The sequence below is a fragment of the Piliocolobus tephrosceles genome, chromosome 16 (assembly GCF_002776525.5).
Source record: "Piliocolobus tephrosceles isolate RC106 chromosome 16, ASM277652v3, whole genome shotgun sequence".
NCBI lineage: Eukaryota > Metazoa > Chordata > Mammalia > Primates > Cercopithecidae > Piliocolobus > Piliocolobus tephrosceles.
The window spans coordinates 22,700,276-22,717,694 of NC_045449.1; the positions used below are offsets into that span (position 1 = coordinate 22,700,276).

Below are 17,419 nucleotides of genomic sequence, written 5' to 3' on the forward strand. Positions count from 1 at the left end.
TTTTATTTTATTTTATTTTATTTTATTTTATTTTATTTTATTTTATTTTTATTTTAAGAGAGAGGGTCTCCTGGCTGGGCATGGTGGCTCATACCTGTAATCCCAGCACTTTGGGAGGCCAAGGCAGGCGAATCAGTTGAGGTCAGGAATTCAAGACCAGCCTGGTCAACATAGTGAAAGCCTGTCTCTACTAAAAATACAAAGAAAATTAGCCAGGCATGGTGTTGGGCACCTGTAATTCAGCTACTCGGGAGGCTGAGGCAGGAGAATTGCTTGAACCTGGGAGGCAGAGTTTGCAGTGAGCCAAGATCGTGCCACTGCATTCTAGCCTGGGTGACAGAGTGAGACTCAAAACAAAACAAAACAAAAACACAAAAACAAAGAGACAGGATCTCCCTAAGTTGCGTAGTCTCGACTTCCTGGGCTCAAGCAGTTCTCCCACCTTGGCCTCCCAAAGGGTTGTGATTATAGGCATGAGCCACTGTACCCAGTCTAGGGCATATTTCTAAGCATTCTGACTTTTTTTTTTTTTTTTTTTTTTTTGCTTATTCAGATTGATTCTATTGCACTTAAGAGAAATGTAAACTTCTTGTTTGTTGCTGATATCCTGGCCCAAATGGTTTTAACCTAATGGCTGGTGAGTTAGAGGGAAGAACGTGAACTTAGAAATGCAGTATCTGTAGCACTTCATCTTTCCTGTGGAGCCAATGCTAGAAACTAAAATTTTAATAGTTGTCTTTCTGAAGAAGCATTGGTATGAATAAACTGACATAGAAAAGGAGAAAGTATGTAATATGACTGTTCTAGGCTGAAATTATGCTTTTATGTTTATTGTATTTGTTGGGGTGTGCTTCTATAAAGAAAGGTGAAATTTGGTGGAGGGAGAAATTTAAAATTTCAGGTAGCCTTAACATCCACTAATTTTATTTTCTCTAGCCACTCATTCCATACCCAGTTGTCTTCAAGTCTTAAAATTCTGCCTTTTAATTTGTTCTCTATCCCCATTCACTGGTATATAGAACTACTTATTTGCCTGTCTTCCTTGCCCACCAGAGGAGTCTTTTTCATCTTCATTACTTCAATAACTAACCCAGGCCCTGACATTGGGTGGTTTCTAAATGAGTATCAATGATATTAGGAGGTAATAATGTGTGTACTGGTGCAGTTCAACAGATGAGAAAGCCAAAGCCTGAGTGACTTACCGAAGTCTAGTAATGGCAAGGATAGGATTCAAACTCATGTCTTCTAGTACTTCTTCCAGTATTCCCTTTGCTAAGCTATGACATGCCTTCACCATAAAAATAGGATGAGTAGTTTCACTTTGAGAGTGGAAGGGAAAGAACTGTTTATGGTGAGACAATTCAGTTGTACGAATTGTCTGGAATTTGGCTGCCAACCTGCACAGGCTAGTAAAAAAGAAGACAGCTATTCACAGTAAAAATTTTTCTGGAATATCAAATTACTTCACTTTACACAGTAACAAAATTCTTGTGTAAAACACATGCAAATTAAGTTACAAGTTAAAGCCTCTCCCCCATCACTCTCCACCTCTCCTTATTTTGACTAATACAGATAATTTCAGAGCTTTGTAGACTCACACATTTTTAAACAAGAAATACTTAGGATGGGCGTGGTGTCTTACGCTTGTAATCCTAGCACTTTGGGAGGCCAAGATGGGAGGATCTCTTGAGCCCAAGGGTTTGAGATCAGCCTGGGCAACATAGGGAGACCCTGTCTCTCCAAAAAAAATAATTTTAAAAAAGTTAGTGAGGGCCGGCTGTGGTGGCTCACACCTGTAATCCCAGCACTTGGGGAGTCCAACGTGGGCAGATTGCCTGAGCTCGGGAGTTCGAAACCAGCCTGGGCAACATGGCGAAACCCCGCTCTACTAAAAATACAAAAAATTAGCCGGGTGTGGTGTCAGGCGCCTGTAATCCCAGCCACTCTGGAGTCTGAGGCAGGAGAATCGCTTGAACCTGGAAAGTGGAGGTTGCAGTGAGCTGAGATCACACCACTGCACTCCAGCCTGGACGACAGAGCAAGACTCTGTCTCAAAAAAGAAAAAAAGAAAGTTAGCCAGCTGTGGTGGCACATGCCTGTAGTCCCAGCTACTCAGAAGGCTCAGGTAGGAGGGTCACTTGAGGCTGGGAGTTCAAGGCTGCAGTGAGCTGTGATCGTGCCACTACAGTCCAGCCTGGGCAATAGAGCAAGACACTGTCTCTTTAAAAAAAAAAAGAAAAGAAATACTTCTCTTTTTATTACCAAGGAATAGCGAGTTGGTCTACAGATACTTGAATGCCAAATATGCTGTATGGGCTCTGTGCATATATGTAATTTTTTTATCCAAAGTAATCTTATCAAGACTCACACAAGGCTGGGTGCAGTGGCTCACACCTGTACAAATCCCAGCACTTTGGGAGGCCGAGGAGGGCCAACGGCTTGAGCTCAGGGCTTTGAGACCAACCTGGGCAATGTGACAAAACCGTGTCTCTACAAAAATACAAAATTTAGCTGGGTGTGGTGGTGCGCACCTGTAGTCCCAGCTACCTGGGAGGCCAAGGTAGCAAGATTGCTCGAGCCCAGGAGGTGGAGGCTGCGGTGAGCTGAGATCACACCACTGCACTTCAGCCTGGGTGATAGAGCAAGACCCCGTCTCAAAACAACAACAACAAAAAAGACATACAATTTTAGAACTAAAGTAAACTTCAGAAATCAGATGGTCCAACACCCTCATTTTATACTTAAAGATACCGAGGTTAAGACATGTTGATTTATCTAATTAGTGAGGAGACAAAGCTAGAACCTCTATCTAATCTTATCTCTATTACTCTCTGATCCTGAAGAAAACATATATAATGAATAATTACCTCCTGATGATTCTGAGGTATCTTCTTGGTGGTGTTTTTTGTTTTGTTTTGTTTTGTTTTGTTTTGTTTTGTTTTGTTTTGGTGGAAGGGGATTTTCCTACGTGGCTTTTGTTGGAAGGAGGAAGATATATAAAATTCTTGACATTAATAGTTGTCCTAGCGGAATTCTGAGGCTACGACCAAGGTCCAAGGAAACCTTTTAGTGTTCTGCTTCTCCTGTTTCTGGTGTTGTGGAGAGCTTGACCCAATGAGACCTGCTTATATTGCTGTTCGTGCTGCTGCTTCTGGCCTTCCAGTGCTCAAATGGCAGGAGCTTTCTGTGATATTTTGAATTTTCATCTGCTGACAAACCAAAAAATACAAGGCAGACTACCCACAGGAAATTTATATAAGAGTTTGCAAGTAAAACTTCCTTCCAGTTTGCCTTGAAAGTAATGCAGTGTTGGTGAGATGATCAAATTCTCCCAAACATAAGTCAGACTGCCTTCCCCCCACCACCCCACCCCTTTTTGAAGTTCTGCTCTCTTATTAATAGACCATTAATGATGTAGTAACAAAATGTAAATGCCCTGACCCTAAAGTGGTATGATGAGGCAGTGTCTGCAGAAGAGATCAGGACCAGATAAAGATACCACACAGTTCACAGATGGCTTTTAAATTGTTTTTCAAATGAGAGAAACACATATGTTTTTAAAACTCTCTTTTTAGTTTTTCCCACAAATATAATCATAGTGAAGCAGTCTGGGCGTTATATAAAATAAGAAGCCCAGGAACTATGAAAGGCTGCTCTAGTCTGAGATTATATCCTAAAAGTTCAAAGTTTTATAGGGAATCCCTGAAGAAACAGAGGATGTAAAAAGGATTTAGAGAAGCTGGGCACAGTGGCACGTGCCTTTGGTCCCAGCTACTTGGGAGGCTGAGGTGGGATGATCGCTTGAGCCCTTCCGGGGCAACATAGCAAGACTCTATTTCTTTAAGAAAAAGAAGCAGCAGCAGCACTTAGAGCTAATGGGAAGAGATCAGATCCAGATAAAATATAGTTTATAGCACTTGAGTCTCTTCACTTTCTAAATCTGAGTGAAGGTCAGGGGTCATTACTCCTAAAGTTAGGTTTTCTTTAGGCTAGGCTTTGACTTGTTTTTGTTTTTAGAATCTCATTCTGTCACCCAGGCTAGAGTGCAGTGGCATAAGCACAGCTTACTGCAGCCTCAACCTCCCAGGCTCAAGCAATCCTCTCACCTCAGCTTTCTGAGTAGCTGGGACTACAGGCATGTACCACCAGGCCTGGCTAATTTTTAAGTTTTTTGTAGTGATGGCATCTCACATTGTTTCCCAGGCTGGTCTCAAACTTGCAGGCTCAAGCAGTCCTTCTGCCTCGACCTCCTAAAGTGCTGGGATTACAAATGTAAGCCACCGTACCCAGCCTTAGCCTTTGACTTTATTGTTATTTGAGTTGATTTTCATAGGCTTTGACCTACCAAACTTTCTGACCACAGAAAGGTTATAAGTAGACACCAGGTCTAAAACTCATTAGGAAAATCATTTACCCCACTAAGAGATTAGTTTGTTTTTTTTTTAAGTGGTGTGAAAGTCAGGCCAATAATAATTTGGCCATAAGTCTAGAACTTTCAAAGCTTGAGGAAAAAATTCTCTGCCAAAGGTTATATTAAGCATTGGAAGAAAGGGAGTGTCTAAACATTTTTTGTCACCTTCCTTAATTCTGCCTTTTTTACATTAGATATAAAGAATTTACTTGTGTGAGAGACAGAGCAATGATGCCATTTACCTGCTCTGTCCCCTGACGCTTCTAGCAGTGAAATGGAAGCTTTATAAGCTCTATGGCTTCTCAGGTCATTAAAGCCACCTCTCAGCTTCACGGGAGTCAGATATGGCCATGTGGATATGCCTACCACTTACGAAGGCAATTATTGAGTGAGAAATCAATGCTAAAGACAATTCAGATTGAACCATCAAAACCAGTGGTGTACTTTCTTAAAGATTCTGTAAGTTCTTGCATGTCCTTTGGCTCCTTCAGGACTAGTATCTCAGCACCTTTATGGTAATGTTGTCGTAAGACATAGTTCACATGCTTATAGTTTACGTGCTTTGCATGTGGCCCAGGTTTTAAAACCTTTCGATCTTTTCTCTCCTACCTCTAAGCATGTTTGATTATCATTCTTGCCAAAGCATTTAAGATATAAGGCTAAAACCCATTTTTGGCCATGCTCCGAGCCCACATTGTTTCTATAACCTCAAGCTTCTGTACCTCATTGGGGGTTTTGGGCTTTATTTTGAAGCCTCCTATGTACCCATGATAAATAAATGTGCATGCCTTTTCTCCTATTTAAAAAAAAAAAAAAAAAAAAAGATGGCTAGCAGGAGTGCCATATTTACAATTTGTTTTCATTTTTTTATAGGCTCTTTTGTGCTTTCCCCTACAGTGGGTAATCATGCAATATAAAAATATATAGGGCCAGATGTGGTGGCTCACGCCTGTAATTTCAGCACTTTGGGAGGCCGAGGCAGGCAGATCACTTGAGGTCAGGGGTTCGAGATCAACCTGGCCAATATGGTGAAACCCCCATCTCTACTAAACAGGCAAAAATTACCTGAGGGTGGTGGCACACACTTGTAATCCCAGCTACTCAGGAGGCTGACCACAGAAGAATCGCTGGAACCTGGAAGGCAGAGGTTGCAGTGAACCGAGATGGCGCCACTGCACCCTAGCCTGGGCAAGAGAGCGAGATTCCATATCAAAAGAATAAATAAATAATAAAATAAAAAAGTAAAAATGCTACGGGAAGTTAGTAACAGTTGTTGCTTTTGAAGACTGGTTAATGAAGGGAAAACTCATTCTCTTTGAGTTTAGACACACATTGCCTTTTGAGCTGAGTACTTACCTTGTCATAAGTTGGCTGTATTCCATAGCTGTTTACACAGAGACTCACTTAAATATTTGAATTTTTAATTTTTTTACAGCCATCTCTTCCTGTACTCTATACCCTGTCTAGCCAGGCTACACATGAAGCTGTTCATCTCCTTTGCAGGATGTTGGTCTTTGATCCAGTAAGTAGTGTTTGTTTTTATGTATTTTTAACGAATTACAAATACATGTGTTTGAGAGAAACAGTGTGGTTTTGAATAGATTGGCAATGTAAATAATTACTTTTCAAAACATAAACTTCAATCCCCCGTATCATATGTATCATGCACGCTCATCACACAGAAGTTTGATTATTAACACATAAGAATCTAGGCAAAGAGATAAGGAGCTGGATCTTATGTGTCTCTTATTTCTTATCTCAATATTTGTAAAAGGAATTTGACACCAAGTTAAATCAAGACAAAATAATTTTTTGTTTGTTTTGAGACAAGGTCTTGCTCTGTCACCCAGGCTGGAGTGCAGAGGTGTGATCTCAGCTCACTGTACCCTCAGCCCCCCAAGCAGTCCTCCTACCCCAGCCCCTTGAGTAGCTGGGACTACAAACATGCTCAGCTGATTTTTAAATATTTTGTAGAGAAGAGGTCTCACTATATTGCTCAGTCTGGTCTGAACTCTTGGGCTCAAGTGATCCTTTTGCCTCTGCCCCCCAAAGTGCTGGGATTACAGATGTGAGCCACCACGCCCAGCCAGGACACAAAGTTTTTTAAGATTATTTGAAAAAAATCTGACCATTATATTGCATAAGAAAATGTTTGCTCTGGGTTTTTGAGATGGAAGCTTTTCCCAATACCCTTTCTGAACTTTACTCTTCTGGAACATACTACAAATTATACTGTAAGTTCAGCTCTTCATTTATTCATTCATCCAAAGAATATTTATTATTCACATCTATGCCAATAACTATTGTCAAAGAAGACTTACAAATGGAAGCATTTAGAAAAGAAAATTTAACTTACCGAGAATACAAAGTCACTAAATACAAAAAATACCAGAGAGTTAAAAGATAAAACAACCACAAAATTACCAGAGTTATTAAGTTTACGTTGGTCCATTTGTAGTGAGAAAGCTGCAACTTTCTCAGAAGATATCAAATTCACAATCCTTCAGACATCAGCACAGTAAAGATTAGGGATAAAAATAATTCTGTTAGAGTCCTGGTTTGTGAGAAACAGTCAAGGTTTTTTTATTTGGGGGACCAGAACCAATTAGGGTGACCCAGGCTATTTTTGTAATGTCTCAGGGTACAATTTAGATCGCTTATGTGTTTATTTTGGTGTTTTTTGCTATTGTTTTCTGTTTTTTACTGTGATGTATTAGTCCTTTTTCTTGCTGCTGATAAAGACATACCCAAGACTGGGCAATCTACAAAAGAAAGAGGTTTAATTGGACTTACAGTCCCACATGACTGGGAAGCCTCACAATCATGGTGGAAGATGAGGAGGAGCAAGTCACGTCTTACATGGATGACAGCAGGCAAAGAGTCAGAGCTTATGCAGGGAAACTCCCCTTTTTAATACTGTCAGATCTCATGAGACTTACTATCAGGAGAACAGCACAGGAAAGACCTGCCTCCATGATTCAGTTACCTCCCACCAGGTCCCTCCCATAGCACCTGGGAATTCAAGATGAGATTTGGGTGGGGACACAGCCAAACCATACCATGTGGTATGTGAAGTGCTTAGTGATACTATAAGCCTGACAAAGTGGCAGTTCTTGCTCGCACAGTCTCTCCTTGTGGTCAAGTTCCCACCATTAAGGACAATTTCAATCATATAACTTGCTTTATTGAGCTAGTAATTTACTATCATTTGATATTTTGTGTTATTTGGCAAGTTTATCTACATAGCTAACAGAATATGTTGATCAATATGTTAAAAAACAAACTCCGTTTATATGGTTAACAAAACTAGAGCTGTGTGAAATTCAGGCTTCAGAGGTAATTTCTATCTTCCCATAGAGGATTTTATAAAGGGTCTAGGATTGAAATTTACTTGTATGTGTTAGAAATATTTTATTCTCTATTTCTATTTAGATGTGGATCCAAGAACCATGTAACTCAACTCTAGCAGGTGTGCATACACTGTTTAGAGCTGTAAGGCATTCTCTTTCTCTGAGATCCCATGTTTTGTTTTGTTTTGGTTTGGTTTTTTGAGACATCGTCTCACTCTGTTGCCCAGGCTGGAGTGCAGTGGCACCATCTCGGCTCACTGCAACCTCCACTTCCCAGGTTCAAGCGATTCTCCTGCCTCAGCCTCCTGAGTAGCTGGGATTACAGGCAGGCGCCACCACGTCCAGCTAATTTGTATATTTTTAGTAGAGATGGGGTTTCACCATGTTGGTCAGGCTGGTCTCGAACTCCTGACCTCATGATCCACCTGCCTTGGCCTCCCAAAGTGCTGGGATTACAGGCATGAGCCACTGCACCCAGCCTAGAGAGCCCGTGTTTGTTAATGCTCCCAATCTGCCAGGAAGCTAGTGTTTATAGTCTTTAAGGCTGGAATTTCCTAAGCCATAGAGCAAGTAGTAAGCCCATTTTACTGGGAGGTCTTTTGTACACAAGTTCTACATGTGACATGTCCTTATTCCTTAACACTGGGATTATCACACTTAATTAAATGAAATTTGTGGTGTGGTTGTAGTTATAAAGATTTATTTAAGGAGGAAGATTTATCTGATAAGGAAGAATACATATTCTTATGGAACCTATATAAGTAACCACACAGTCATTTAAAAATAAAGAAATTAGGCTGAGCATAGTGCACAGTGACTCACACTTGTAATCCCAGCACTTTAGGAGACTGAGGCAGGAGAATCCCCTGAGCCCAGGAGCTTAAGACCAGCCTGGGCAACTTAGGGATTAACAAAATTAAAATTTTTTTAAATTAGCTGGGCGTGGTAGCACTTGCCTGTAGTTCCAGCTACTCGGGAGGCTGAGGTGGGAGGATGGCTTGAGCCCAGGAGGTTAAGACCAAGGCCACAGTGAGCCATGAGCTCACCACTGTACTCCATCCTGGCAAGGGAGACAGAGCGAAACCCTGTCTCAAAAAGAAAAATTAATTTATTTAATGCACACCACATAATAAATAACCGTTTTTATCACTGTGTTATAAACAAAGCCAACAAGTTTGTTACTTTGTTACAGAATTATTTTTAAATTGGCCTGATGCTTTATTAGCTTTTGATCTATATTAAGGATTTTTTTTTATTTCTAGTTCTGAGAGTTCAATCAGAACAAGAAACCATTTAAAGAAAGTTTTTTTCTGATTGTAACCTGTTAAATTGAAAGTCAGAAATACATTAAGAAGGAAATGAGGTGTGTGTGTGTGTGTGTGTCAGGGTCTCACTCTGTTGCCCAGGCTGGAGTACAGTGGCATGATCTCGGCTCACCGCAACCTCCAGCTCCTGAGTTCAAGAGATTCTCCTGCCTCAACCTCCCGAGTACCTGGGATTACAGATGTGTGCCACCACGCCCAGCTAATTTATTTTTATATTTTTGGTAGAAACAGGATTTCACTATGTTGGCCAAGCTGGTCTCGAACTCCTGACCTCAAGTGTTCCACCCGCCTCGGCCTCCCAAAGTGCTGGGATTACAGACATGAGCCACCTTTTAAATATCCATGAAGAACAGACCATTGACCATATTTAAATCAGTATATTTATTTAGTCCATTTAGTCTGAGGTAACTAGTTATTCTTGTTTTGTTGATCTTGGGTTAAGCAGTCTACTGCCATGGCATGTCTGCTCCTGGACTGAAATGCTGACTCAATTACTTGATTGAGTCTAAAAGGCAGGTGTCTGTGGTGAGATACACATACACAGACAAACACAGACACACACACACTCTCTCTCTCTCTCTCTCTTTCTCTCTCTCTCTGAACATCCGTAATCTGGAACTCTGAGTGCCAACATAACAACATAAATGACCTCACCTCGGTGACAGGTCACCGTCAAAAAGCAGGCATACAACACACAGTTTGTTCAGTATCCCCAAGGGAAAAAAGACCCTCCAGCCTCCTTCAGCTGTGATTCTATCTTCCCCAAGCATATCCAGATTCCCCCATGCAAGTGTCCCCACAAAGGGTAATAAAATGGCATATGTGCAGGCCAGATGCACCAATGACAGATTCCCCACAATGTCCCACATGCTGCCAAGACCTATGGGCATTATTTACTGTATTTTTTGCCTATTCTGTGCTCTTTGGAGTAAAAGTATTATTGAAAATGTCAAAAAGTCCTGCAGATAACCCAGCAGGTAACTGATTTTTTTACAAAAGTGGGAGCATTTATGTTTATCTATAGCACAGAATGCAAAGCTGTTGGAGAAACTGGACAGCGGTGTAAGTGTGAAACATCTTACAGACAAGTATGTTGTTGGAATGATCACTGTATATAACCTAAAGGAACAGAAAGATAAACTGTTGAAGTTGTGTCCTGAAACTCATGAACAGAAGTTAATGAAAAATAGAAGGAAAGGGAAGCCAAGAGCTCAGAGGGGCCCAGGATCAGGCACGTACACTGTCAGCCTACTTGTTCCTTTGGGTTCAAACAGTGGAACACTATCCCAGTGGAATCTCTAGGAATAGCTATCAAAGGACTCAGACTTTTTTAGAAAAAAAGAAAAGGAAAAAGTTTACTTGCTAAGAATGCAGGGAAGTCTGACTTCAAAAGAGCTAGATCACCAAATACAAAACATAAACTTATTGAAAGGAAAAAAAACAAGGTTATCAAGTATACATTTGCCTGTTCATGGTAGATAAACACCTGCTTTCTTCTGTGATTATCTTATCTTGAAATGTCATGACATGCCTTTTTACATCAGCATAGCAAAAATCAGAGATAAAAGTGTTTTTAGGGAATCCAGGTTTATGAGAAACATTTTATTATTATTTGGGGACCAGAACAGTTGTTTTTGGTTTATTTGAGAACAAAAGTGGTTTTCATTCTTAAATTGTGTAATGTAAAGTGGTCATATTGGAATCAGGGCAAGGTGTGTGTTCTTGTTTTGTCCTACTCTGTACTATTGAGTTCATGCTTAAATCTTTAAAATTTACTTTCAGTAGTACACATATGTCTACTGAGCTAAAAGAAGGGACAGTTTCTTTCATTTTTTTCATGGAGTAATGTTAAAAGTTTAGATTTTCAGGCAAACTTAAAACTCATGTATTAAGTATTCTGATCTAAAGTGACAGAAAATTACTAGGCGCAGTAGCTCATGCCTGCAGTCCCAGCACTTCAGGAGGCCAAGACTGGAGGCCAGAAATTCAAGAACACAGTGAGACCCCATCTCTACAAAAAATTTAAAAAATAGAGTGCCAGAAAACAAAAAGCTAGACTAGATTCCTGATATTCAGACTGAGCGATATCTCAAAACATGGCAATCAGACCACTATCTGCTGCCTAACTCCAGCAGTTTTTGCCATCACCCATTTGGTATTCTAAGAGAATAAAAATTTCAAGCAGCTTTGAAAATTGCCACTGTGAACACATCTTCTGGATGCTGACACATATTTAGAAAATATAGCCTGTTATTTAAAAGGTAAACGTAACCCCTTCAAAGCACTACATAGTTAAATGTCATGATATTTGTGATTTTTGACCCTGCATACATCTATTTCAATGTAGTAACTTCTCAGAATTTTAGAAGCAAGGCACTTCTAAGTACTTTATGATGGTAGATAATAACAGTAGTTGTCCTAAATCATACACTCCCTCTGCTACTATGTTACCCACTTCTAAATTCAATGATCCCTCTTTGGATGGGATGTACTATAAATTATATATATGCTGTGTAAAGCAGTTAATGTGTCTTTTGAAAGATCCTATGTGAACAGTCATATTTATCTGTAGTGTTGTGCTGGTCTCTAATTTGATTTCAGTCCAAAAGAATATCCGCTAAGGATGCCTTAGCCCACCCCTACCTAGATGAAGGGCGACTACGATATCACACATGTATGTGTAAATGTTGCTTTTCCACCTCTACTGGAAGAGTTTATACCAGTGACTTTGAGCCTGTTACCAATCCCAAATTTGATGACACTTTTGAGAAGAACCTCAGTTCTGTCCGACAGGTTAAAGGTGAGTATCTGTTTTGGCCTTCGGCCAGGCAATATGCCTAGTAACATTTTCCATTAGGTGGCCATGAAAAGCTGAGATCTGGATGGTAACCAAAGCTCCCCTCTATGTTTATTTTACAACCTTGCATATAGCTATGTGTCCAGGGCATAACAAATCATATTTAATATTATATCCAGGGGAAGGTTGGGGAGATGAGTGAATATTTTGTTCTTATTTTCAAAGTTTATTTAGTATGACTCAAAATATGTTTAATATGTATTCACTCAATGTCATCTCATTGATTCAAATGTATTGAACTTCTTTATATAACATACAAAGTTCCATAAAGCATAAACATTCACTGAGGGAATTATTCCTTGGATGATAAGAGAAGGGAATTTCTGATAGTGTACTCATAAAATTTTGTGGCAGGATCTCCTATTGGGATACCGTGGGAGTAATGACATCCAAACTTCTGAGTGATTTTAGTGTCTACTGTAGGACATTTTACAAGAGAGAGGGTAGTCCCCAAAGTAACCACCTGAAACTATACACCTAGATACAAACTGAGGTCTTTCAGTGATCTTCAAAAAGGCAATAATTGCCAGCAAAACTTAGAAGAGTTCACTCATAATGCCAAACCTGTGACGTGTCTCAAATTTATAGACAATTTTACTCTTCCCACTGATGGGGCTGCAGTCTACGTAATGCCACCAGTACGTTTCTTGCTTATATTTAGCAACAGCTGTCATTTTAGTTTTAGGAAGTTCAGCCGAATTCTGCTTGATAGATGATGTGTGTGTTTGATTCAACTAAATCAGTAGGAAATGCTTTTCAGATGCTAGCTAGAGTTAGCTGAGAATTCACTGCTCCCGGGCTTGCAAATTGTCATGGATTGTGTGATGTTTGTTTTCTCCACAGAAATTATTCATCAGTTCATTTTGGAACAGCAGAAAGGAAACAGAGTGCCTCTCTGCATCAACCCTCAGTCTGCTGCTTTTAAGAGCTTTATTAGGTAACTATATGTATTTCTAACATTCTTGTTAGAATTAAAAGGATGCCAGTGTTACTTCATTATTCAGCATATTTCTGTTTTTATTTAGATAACATAGATAAAAGGTGCAACAGAAAGTTTCTGTTATGAGGTTTGGCTTTAGTCAAAAGTGTATTAAAACTGTAAGCATCTGGGCTGGGTACAGTAGCTCATGCTTGTAATCCCAGCACTTTGGGAAGCCAAGGCAGACAGATCACCTGAGGTCTGGAGTTCGAGACCAGCCTGACTAACATGGAGAAACCTCGTTTCTACTAAAAATACAAAATTAGCCAGGCGTGGTGGTGCATGCCTGTAATCCCAGCTACTCAGGAGGCTGAGGCAGGAGAATCACTTGAACCCAAGAGGCAGAGGTTGCAGTGAGCCAAGATATCGCACCATTGCACTCCAGCCTAGACAACAAGAGCAAAACTCCATCTCAAAAAAAAAAAAACAAAAAAAAAAACACCGTAAGCATCACATTTTACATTGGTGCCAGTTGACTGTGGTTGCTTTAGCAGTTTTTTCCCCAGATGACCATTGTGCTGCCTCATCACATACGTGGCGATCCTACTGCAGCATTAGTATGGTGGCCACCTGTCCTGGAGTTAGACATGGTCATCTCAGTTCCCACTACCATTCCCATTCCCTAGTAATAACTGTAAGCAAGAAAATAATTTTTGTATGTGCAGGTGGACTGCTGGTGTGGCCTATTTAGAGGAGAAGTCAAAAGGCTTATGGTAGAGCTATGAACCTATGTTGGAAGTTACCAGGTGTCATTCTCCTTGTCTTTCTGTCCTTTCCTTCTCTTGATCTCTTTTTCCTTAACTTCTTATATATTGATCAGGGTCTAGTCAGGAGAAATAAACCACTTCCCTATAATATGAATGGGGAAAATTCAGTAATAAGAATTGTTAACAAGGAAAGATGATCAACTGCTAAAAGGCATAAAAGAGGATCCTGAAGGCTGCTGAAGTAGCAAATGCAGAAAGCAGCAACTCCCTGTAGACTGAGGGAGAGTAAACAAGAAAGAAATTAAGAAAATGAAGAATTTAGAAGAGGTTCCTCCATGTAAGGACCTCTTTGGAGAGGGTATGGCTGCCACAGGAACAGGAACACACAGCACGAGGGTGGTGCGGAAGAGGAAGTGTGCCAGCAGGTGTGGGCAGAACTGGTCCATCAAAGACCGCCTGCCAGGAGAGTTCGGGTGGACCAAAGCTGAGCCCTCCACATGGCCAAAAAACACAACAAACCAAGGAAGGGAGACTGCTTCCTGATGCTACAGCCTTGCAAATGCCCTTCCAGCACCCTGTGTTGACAAAAGCTAACATTAAGCTAGGTGGAAAAGGGGAACCATGAACAGGGTCTGGCTCCAGTATCACAAAGCAGGACAAAGGGTGGATTCGGATCTGAGTGGTGACAGTCTCTATCTTCCCTGCTGCCTTTCTCCTCTCCTTTTTCTCTCTCCTTGATGCTCTTTCCCTTTAATCATATTAAAGTTGGTTGGATTTGTTGGACCGCAGTCAAGATTTTATGCTTAAAGTTTGTAAAATCGGGTGACTTTCATTTCTTCCATGTATTTTTCTACTGGAAGAAAGAGTTAAGTTGCATTTTTATTTATCTGTGGTTTTAAATTACTTTGTTTTACTATTTTCCCCTAAGAGTCAGTGACCCAGTCAGTTAGGCAGTTTAACGGCTTAGGTGCAAGTGATCCTGGGCCTTGGGGAAACAAGGGGTTATACTTTTCCCTCTCAAGTCTGTAATCTCATTAGGAAAAAGCCAATAACAGATCTGTGGATAACCAATGCTAAATGATTACCTATACTTCCCCATTAATACTTGATAAAAGAATGCTTATAAGGCCCATTCAAAATAGGCCACTGTATTTTGAGAGGCTACTTTTAAATGAATAATTCCACATCCCTTAAGGTTATTTTCCTGATTGATTATTGAAATTATTACTTGTAATACCTACATTTACTTTACACTCTCAAGTAGGCACTGTGGAAAAACACTTCACATCTATTATCATTTATTCATCACAGTATCCTATGAGGTAAACAGCATTATTCCTTTCCAAATGAGAAGAGATGAAGGCACTTGCTCAGCGCCATACAACCAGTAAATGACATGTTGTTTTCCAGCCTGCATATTAGCCACTATGCCAGATTGCCTTTCCATAGATAACAGGTCCATAAACAAGCAACTTAGAGCAAATTCAACTTCAAAGAAACAAATAAAAATCCAGAAGTGGACTTAATTTTTTCAGAGGAAGAGAGGAAAACAGGTAATAGTGAATTACCCTTTTGTCCATTGTGACATTACAACTAATTTCTCCATCTCTGTTTTCTTCCAGTTCCACTGTTGCTCAGCCATCTGAGATGCCCCCATCTCCTCTGGTGTGGGAGTAATGGTGGAAGATAATGTACTACTGAAGATGTAATGTAGCTTTCCACTGGAGTCTGGGATTTGCAATTCTGGAGGTTAATCATGCTTGTACTGTAATTTTACTAATGAAGTTTTAAATTAACAACCACTACTTGTATGATATGAATAATATTTAGAAATGTTACTAGACTTTTAATCTTGTAAAGTGGTTGTGCTTTTAGAAGAAAAATATTTTACCCAGAGTTGCACATGTTTTATGAATTTAGTGCAGCTGTTGTGGCTCACCTCAGAACAAAAGAGAATTGAACCAAATTTGGGAGTTTGGGGTTTTATGTTTTTGTTGTTTTTCTTTTCTAAAATGAAGTGAGATTGTTCACACACACACACACAAAGGACAGTCATACATTTTGATATTTGAGCCATTCCTAAAGATTTGGGGTTTTCTAAAACTAAAGAATCTAGAAACCTTGCCTGCGACCAATCATGGAGCCACATGAGCTGATCGTGGCTGCACCTGGGGGGAGGGTAGGGAAGAGGGGCATGCCACCTAATGATCAAGCCCTATAATTAGCTTCTCATTAGAGCCGTGATGGTGATGTGTGCTGTCTAAAATCCAATGTTGTGGGTAGAGAGAATGAGTTTGTGACTAGGAGAGACTAAACTTTTGTTTTCCTTACCCAGTATAAATATATATATATATATTTAATCTATTTTTATTAGAAGTTTTTCTGCTCTTTCTTACATAAAAGAACCCCAAGCATGCATCTTTCATGTGTGTAAATAATTCATTTCTGGGCTAATTTCAAAAGAATCCCAACATTGCTGTATAGAAAGAGAACTAGCTTGCACATTTTAGGTCTGTGAAATTTTGTGAGACTTTTCCTGCACTGGACAGTAAAAAAAAATAATAAAAGACAAAAACAAATTAAAAAAAAATTTAAGCCACAAAAAAGGCACATAGGGAATTATGTCAAATGTGTTTGTGTCCTTAGGCAAAGCTGTGGGAGTCTTGAAATGTCACAGTAGTAAATAACTTATTACTTTTTGACAAGTTCTTTTTTTCTGTTGGAACACTGAATTCTTCTGTGCATATGTACATATGAATACAAATCGAAGGCCTCTACCTCCTGGAGTTATACAACTTGGCTTGTTTACCTCCACATGCTGATGATGACTATTTTTTTTTTTTTTTTTAAGTTCAGTGTGGAGACTTGAAACTTGAATGTCCCTTCCAACTTTTATATTAAAAATAAAAAGACAAGAAAATTGAAGATCATTTTTCACCTGTACAAGGAATACTAATGGATCGTCTTAAAATTGGTCTAGGAAAAAACCTTGGTGTGTGTTATGGACAATTAACTGTTAAAGTTATTGTAAGTTATCTGTATTTAGCAGAGTATTTTCAACTTGAGTGATCTGAGCTGAATTTGAAGACTATTAATAAGTTATGTTTGGAAGTTTTAACTTCAATGAAGTAATTATTTGCTGTGAAAGAAACAAACATTGAATTACTAAACAAAGATGGTGCAATATCTTTGTTTTTTTTTTATGAGGCTCCTGAGAATCAACCCAACTGAAGCATTTCAATTCACTTGAATGAGAAACGTGTTTAGTATCAAAAGAGCCCAAGAAGACACTGGTGTGAAAGGTACAATCTCAGAGGTTGGTCAATTACCGTGGCACACTTTCTGGTCACTTTGTACAATGTAGATTTGAAGTACAGTGGTGAAAACATTAAATGTGACATTTGAAAAAGTTGTGTCATCTGTTTTATTTCAGTTTCTTTCTTTTGTTTTCTCTTCAGTACAACTCGTATCCTGACTTTGCAAAGTTTTGAGACACTTCCTGTTTCCACTTTGATCTTTGAGGAAATAGGTTGTTTTTAAAAATCTTCTCAGAAACTTTAGACTGACAACATATTGAAAATTTAGTTGAATCAATATCAAAGACATGTGATTTAAATACACACAATATAGAAGTCTTTTTAGACCTTAGAGTCTCTAATCCAGTGGTTTTCAAACTTTTTTTTCTTTGAAGCAATATCTTGGAGTCCAATATATTAAACAAATGAAAGTAGATTGCTTTGTATGAAGCAGACTGGTAAAGGGACTTGACACCTCCCTCCTCTTCACTTCT

General features: G+C 39.5%; 1 protein-coding gene across 2 annotated transcripts in view; it reads left to right on the top strand.

Moving 5' to 3' along the window:
• The window catches only part of NLK (nemo like kinase), a 152,562-nt gene extending 135,524 nt beyond the window's left edge, over window positions 1-17,038 (top strand). The window contains exons 8-11 of one of the 2 annotated variants that reach the window (XM_023183856.2): window positions 5,847-5,933; window positions 11,688-11,886; window positions 12,787-12,880; window positions 15,252-17,038. In XM_023183856.2, the coding sequence (XP_023039624.1) occupies window positions 5,847-5,933; window positions 11,688-11,886; window positions 12,787-12,880; window positions 15,252-15,306 (435 nt within the window). In that variant the 3' untranslated portion in view covers window positions 15,307-17,038. The remainder of the gene's footprint in view (window positions 1-5,846; window positions 5,934-11,687; window positions 11,887-12,786; window positions 12,881-15,251) is intronic. The other variant, XM_023183857.2, reaches the window with a different exon arrangement.
• Window positions 17,039-17,419: the final 381 nt, after the last annotated feature.